The sequence below is a fragment of the Physcomitrium patens genome, chromosome 18 (genome assembly GCF_059467195.1).
Source record: "Physcomitrium patens ecotype Gransden chromosome 18, ASM5946719v1, whole genome shotgun sequence".
NCBI lineage: Eukaryota > Viridiplantae > Streptophyta > Bryopsida > Funariales > Funariaceae > Physcomitrium > Physcomitrium patens.
This window is the reverse complement of record NC_143427.1, coordinates 10,557,038-10,563,431: the sequence shown is the minus strand read 5'-3', so window position 1 is coordinate 10,563,431 and position 6,394 is coordinate 10,557,038. Positions and strand designations below refer to the sequence as shown.

Here is a 6,394-nt window from a genome sequence, read left to right as displayed (position 1 = left end):
TCGGTGACAGTGGTGTCCACTAATCTCATCGTCCTGGGCCTGATAACCTCCGGGAAAGATAAGTTCCGTTGCCGAAAGAGCAGACTCCAGTACATCTGTTGGCGAACGCAGGGAGCACTGGATAGGTTGCACCAATGAAGGCTGTGGTCTGCGAGTTCTGCATCCAGAATTATGCTGCTCCGAACTTGTGAACTAAAATTTGCCAACTCAATCCTCCAATAGAAGAATGTCCTCCAGCAGTGGCGGGGTTCTATTCTAAATTTACTCCCGTCTGGAGACACGTGGTTCCTGAGATCACGCGAGGGTGTCCGTCACCTCTAGCCTCAATAGGTCCGCCAATGCTCCAAGCCACGGGGAGGGAGAGGGGTGGAGAGGTTTGATGCATGACACTGGGGAAGGTGAGAGAACAGGGTTTGGCAAACCCCTTCAGCCGAGACTGGGACGTCAAAGTGACCCCACTATCGTAACATACTTGTGACTACACGGAATGCAATTTATTCGGAGATTAACATTCATTTCTCTCCGTCAGTTAAAAAAAAAAACAAAATCCGGCACTACAGTGATGCGTACATTGACTGATATTTACATGAACTATGTTTGTTTTGAAACTCGTTGATAGTTACTACTACTTTTATTTCGAAGAAAAGAGGAGCACATTTGCCATCCCACGAATAAATCTCTGCATATATATTTTGTGCGTTTTTATCCCTTTTTCTTCGACCAAAATATTTTTAGTGGAACGTGGCTAGTTTTCTAGGATATTGTAGATGTTTTATTTTAGAGTTGCAATGCAACACAAATGTGGCGGTTGGGACCCATACCATTGTATATTCGGAGTGGATGAGCTCATCACTTCTGACTTGTCCTGTTTTAACATGAGCTTTTTAGGCAGTGAGGTGTTGAGTTTGAGATAAAGTGAAGCAACAGAAGACCCGAGTTCACTAAAAATACTGAATGCATAGATGGGATTGTATTTGGTTGTGAAGTGTATTAAAACTAAATCGGAGTAGGAGAGATTTTGTGCATTTCAGCTCCGCTTCGTGGAGTGTGGAGTTTAGAGTTAGTAGTTTGGAGTAGGGTTAGGAAGCAACATTTCAATCCAAGCGTACGTGACAAAATGGACAAATTGCATGTGGGGATTAAGAGGAAAGGACAGATGACCTGAAAAGACGTGACCGGAATTAAAAAACAATCGTTAGAAAGTGCTGCGGCTATTTGCTGCTCTTCTACGAGCCACAAACCGAGGAAGAGAATCTGAGGTTCGGATGTAGGTCAGGGCCGAATCGGATTAGGCACGGTGCGAGGCTCGAGGCCTTTCTTCTTCCTCATCGAAGACCTCACCTCCGTTGCGATCCTCTTCGTTGCCCGTGCGTCTGGTCCCTCGAAGACTTGGAGCCTGGTTTTTTGGCAACCAGATTTGATGAGAGTGCAGAGCTCTTCAGGTTTAATTGATTCAATTTTTCCAGCATGCCTTCAGGGCCGAAGAAGAGGCTTGCTGCCAGGAGGAGAAGCATTGGAGCGAGGACATCTCTAGGTTGGCACTACAGCACTGTTCCGTTTTCCCTCGCTTGGCTTGCGCAAAGTCTCGACTTGTGAAGAGATTGCAGTGGAGCTGTTGCATTCGTAGTTGGATTCGCACTATCCGAATTGTCTACGCCCTGTCTGCTCGTGGTTTTTTTTTTTCTGACACGCGCCACATTTTACTAACGACGCATGTGTGCTCGTTTTTTGCATTCTCGTTTTTTATTTTTATTTTATTTTTTATTTTATTTTTATAGTTTTTATGTCTACCTCGCCTGTTTTGTGTACTCAGAGCTGCAAGAAAGGCAGTTACATTGAAGCGATGCAACCGTGGTACTAAGATATCGTTGCACTGTGCTCTCTATACCTGTAGCAAGCATTTCTTATTTGTATGTTAATGCTCATCTGCCACTTAATGCAGTGGTAGCTTTGAATTTTTGCAAAATCCTAACTGCAGATACTGCGATTTAGAAGTTCTGCCTTTGTAATGGAAGTATTCGTGTCCGGATGGACGGTCACATGCTTTCAACGTGATGCAATAGTAGATAGACACAACAGTAACAGTGTTTTCTCTGCTGTCGCAAAACTTCGGTTGCCGGGTGACGCTGTCAATGGTGTAGCGGTAGTTTGTGTAAGTTATAGTGTCTTTTGGCCGTATGTTTTTGGAGAGAAGTAGGATTGTTTGGCTCGTAACTGTTAATCGTGTCGATGGTCAGTTACGAGGCGTCTTTTGGGGTTGGATTTCCTATGTCGGCTGTATCTTTGAATGGTGTGTCGGTTCTTGTGCCAAGGTGCTGCGAACAGGCATAGGAAACTATGTTCGCCCGGCATTCAGTGCTGCCTGGAGATGCTGGAAGTGATGAGCATCGTAATTTTAGTTGTAGTGTGCTCTACTGCTCGTGCACTTGGAGTGATAGATCTATGTAATAGATACGCAGGCCTGGTGCCTGTCGCATAGTTACTAGTTCCATCTTTCACGAAAGTCCGATTCCTGCCCTGTTCTGTCTCAATTAAACGTCTCATACAGTTGCGCACATGTAACCAGCCTTAATGTCGGAGATTTGGGGACTATCTCTGTAGGTAGATCTGCTGCTTGTGAATAGAGATATCATGTGAATATTTCCAACTGAGCACTTTTTTTTTTTTTTTTTTTTTTTTTTGTACCGTTGTTGTGGACAGGTTTCTGACATAAAGATTTTATTTCATTTTTTCTAATGATTTATTTATTTTATCTTGGAGAAGATTATCCTTCACCTTTCATGTTTTTGGATGCCTTGTTCTTTTCAAAATTGTGTGTATATTCTTTACTTCCCGTAGTCAGGTTTTGAGGCTCCCGTAGTGAGGATTATATCCCGGAGTATTTTAAGCGTGATTTGCACAAATTCAGTGATGACCTGAAATGTTTGGGCGAAACTTTGAAGGTGGTTACGTTTCTGGTGAAAAAACGTTCGTTGGTAGATAGATACTTTTATTCTCATCGTAACGTTCTGTCAACTGACTTTAATTTGTCTGCAACAGACAAGGAGAGTGTGTCAGGTTCTCATGCATCAGATGAAGGGACCAGTCCGAAAACGTTTGATGACGTGAACTCAGGATTGTCCTTGGCCACTGGAAGTAACGAAAGACCAACGGACCAAACGTTCCAGACGGAGGAATGGGTTCGTGTGTCGGACTTTGATGTTGGCACGCCGACCTCAACGACCGCCAAGGGTGGCTTTCACGCTACTGCCGAGGACAGCTATGGCGATTCACGAGGCCACGACAAGATCGTGGATTGGGAGACTATTTCCGGGGAGAATGCAGACAATTTCTCTTCTCCGGAGGACGTCGGTGAGGCTCGTGATGTTGCGGCATCTGACTATGGACAAGAGCGAGGACAGCAAATGCCACATGTTGATGAGCTACTTTCCGATTCGTCAGTTTCTGACAAGGAAGACGATGCTAAGAGTGTGAAATCTAGAGAAAATTCGCATAGCAGCTCAAGCTCTAGTAGCAGCAGCAGCGGCAGTAGCAGAAGCAGTTACAGTCCTGAAGCATATCTGAAGAAATCCGACGACGAAGAGAGACTGGGTAGTATTGTGGTAATTCCGTCGCATGGAGAGGATAGCCAGGAAAGTAGCTTTGCGGAAGTCGCTTCGGTGGAAACTCGAGACGACGATTACCATGAATTGATTGCAAATATCGGTTCTCTTGAAGTGAAAGGATCTGAGGATCAGGCCACTAGTGCCATTGAACCTGCTTCATCAGACGACCAAGAAGAAGATAAATATGATCTCTTCTCTGGAGTCGAGGACCAGGCAGTTGAATCGGCTCCATCCAAGGATCAAGAGAAAGACAAAAACGGGGGTTCTAATACGAAGGACCTTGAACAAGAGCAATCTAAAGGTAATGTGATCATCTTGTTAGGTTGTTATGAAAGGTTTTACTTCTTTATTTCCAGTCCTGCAAATGTGTCTTTGATTAATGAATTCGTCAATCCTGGTTCATCAGAAGATGAAGAAGCTGATACTAAGGTACGGAAGCTGGAACACCAGACGCCAGGACAATCGGAGAACGAGTATCATCAGGTTGCCAAACCGAAAGAGCTTGAGTCTGAGGTACCCACGGTGAAAGAGCAGGTCAGTGAACCTCATGCTCCTGATCAGAATCTTGAAGAAGATGAACAAGGCATTGAACCTACGACTCCAGATAAAGCTTCAGAGAAGAGTTATTCTGAGAATCCTTACAGTTTTGGTCACTCCATTAGTGATGAAGAAGTTTTTGAGGACGGAAATGTCAGTAACTTGAAAGAAATAGAAGATCCTTCCGCTAGTCTTTCAGCCCATGAGCAAACTGATCACGCTGAGAGCTCCTCTGAAGTTCACGAAAATATTTCCAAAGAAGGTCAGGACTCTCCCGTCAGCACTGGCGTACCTGAACCAGAGCAACATGAATTGAACCAGCTGCTTGAGATTGCACAGTCTAAGGAGATAGCTAAACTAGGGAAAGTAGAGCAGAAGATTCTTGCACAAGAACATGACGCGAGCAACGGCATTGCTGTTCTACAGCCTCTAGTTGAAGTTCTAACTGCAGACAAAAATTCCAAACGCTTGGAAAGAGATGAAGTGAAGGATCATCAAGCTGATGAGGCTCCCCTTCCAAGGGATACTCCATGCTCGGTTGACTCGGGCCTGCCGATTGAAGCGGGGTTAAAGGATGTAACTTTAGAAATGTATACCAAAGAAGTGGAAGCAGAATTACGTGGGGATAGGTTTGGAGACAAGAATCAATCTGGAGAGGTCCCACTTACAGGTGACTCCTCTTCAGCAGATTCGAGCTTGCAAGCACAAGAGCAACTCACAAGTAGGGACGCGGAAAAACATCAGCGTTTGCTGGATGGCCAAAGCGAAGTGGATTCTCCCTTTTCAGTTGACAATACAGAGCCTCGAACCGCAGTTGAGGGGGATACTCTGGTGTCACCCATTAATGCAGCAGAATCTGAGCTACCCAGAAGCTCTGGTGTGTTAATCAAGGATGTGGAAGATTCTTGTTTGGTAGGCAAAGTCGACGGCACCACGGATGCTGCGAAGTGTTCTGAATCATCCGAGCGAGTAGAACTCACACCGTACCACAAAAGAGAGGTAAGTGTCTTGGTACCCAACGTACAAGTTTGCCTCTGTTAGCAAGAAGCTAGGGACTATCATTCTACAGTTAGACTGCTACGAAAAGTTTTTTGCTCTGTTTTGTACTTACTGTTCGTACAGTCAATTTACTGTAGTTGTAAAAAGTAAAATAGACATTTAGAGGATTAACACAGTTAATGCTCACCAAATTGGAGCATCTTAGAACCATGTGATTTCGTGTGTCATATTAGGACCACCTTAGTTTTAAACATCAACCATTGATTAAAGAAATTAACGTTTAGATCGGTTTTTCTTTTCCGACGGTTTGCACTACCGAAGACTCGACTGTATCGCTCCTACTTTTCCGACACGTTCTAATTTTTATCAGAAGTTGCTTATCCATGTTCTGCAGTCAAAAGCTTTCACATTAGGGACCTCCGTGCTTGAGCTTTGTGGTTCAGAGGTTTTGATAATCATATCCTTGTTGTATGCTTTCAATAATCCTTTTTTCGGGATGTTCAGGTGCAGGGAAGGCCGATCGAAGCTTCTTCAGGTAGCTTGGGATGTTGTGAACCTGTGCAATGGTTACTTGCAAACTTAACACGGTGGGTCAACCCTCCAGCGATTAGAAATTAAAGACTTAACTAAGCCTTGTATAGTGAAATTTAGATTTTCCTAGTATTGAGATTCTTACACGAGTGAGACCAGGTAGTTGGTGCAACCAAGTGTCAGGTTGATATTTGAGTATCACATATGCTGGTTGCACTCCTACTCTGGCACTCAGCGTAAATTTTCGAAATGTATCTACGGCGGGTGCAAACCCTGCTTAGCACGAATTTTGAACAAAACATTTGGTTTTGTAAATTTTTTTTCGAAGGAGATCTGCTCTTGTAAAGATAATTGGCGGTTCAGAAATTTCGATTTTGTTTCCATGTCGAAATTGGAATAGCAGAACCTGCCATGACGTCGCTTCTGGATTGTATGGCTTCTTCTTGTAACACGTTTATCTTTCTAGACAAGTGTGATGTGGAAATGGGATTTACACTTCTTTCAAACTCTTGCTTGTTTAGTTGACCTAATTGTTGTTTTCGGAACAATCAAGATTTAGGTACACCTCATGTTTCTAATGGTTCATGCATGTTTTTAGTAGTTTTGTTACATTTGACATGACTTTTAATGGTTTCATGGCTTTATCATAATTCCCCTAATTTCCTTAAATAAAAGCCGGTCATATTCCCTAAATAAGACTATTATTGTGTGGGGCCTAATTG

General features: G+C 43.6%; 1 protein-coding gene across 3 annotated transcripts; it reads left to right on the top strand.

Moving 5' to 3' along the window:
- Positions 1-1,358: 1,358 nt before the first annotated feature.
- LOC112295342 (uncharacterized) lies at positions 1,359-6,002 on the top strand. Of its 3 annotated transcripts, none has more exons than XM_024546786.3 (4): positions 1,359-1,534; positions 3,040-3,906; positions 4,015-5,141; positions 5,646-6,002. In XM_024546786.3, the coding sequence occupies exons 1-4, from the start codon at positions 1,468-1,470 to the stop codon at positions 5,757-5,759; spliced, it is 2,175 nt and encodes a 724-aa protein (XP_024402554.1). In that variant the 5' UTR covers positions 1,359-1,467; the 3' UTR covers positions 5,760-6,002. The 3 variants fall into 3 exon arrangements, with proteins under 3 accessions (XP_024402554.1, XP_024402553.1, XP_090100258.1); XM_024546785.3 differs by having other exon boundaries at positions 4,012-5,141; XM_090244132.1 differs by lacking the exon at positions 1,359-1,534 and adding an exon at positions 2,683-2,942 and having other exon boundaries at positions 4,012-5,141.
- The last annotated feature ends 392 nt before the right edge of the window (positions 6,003-6,394 follow it).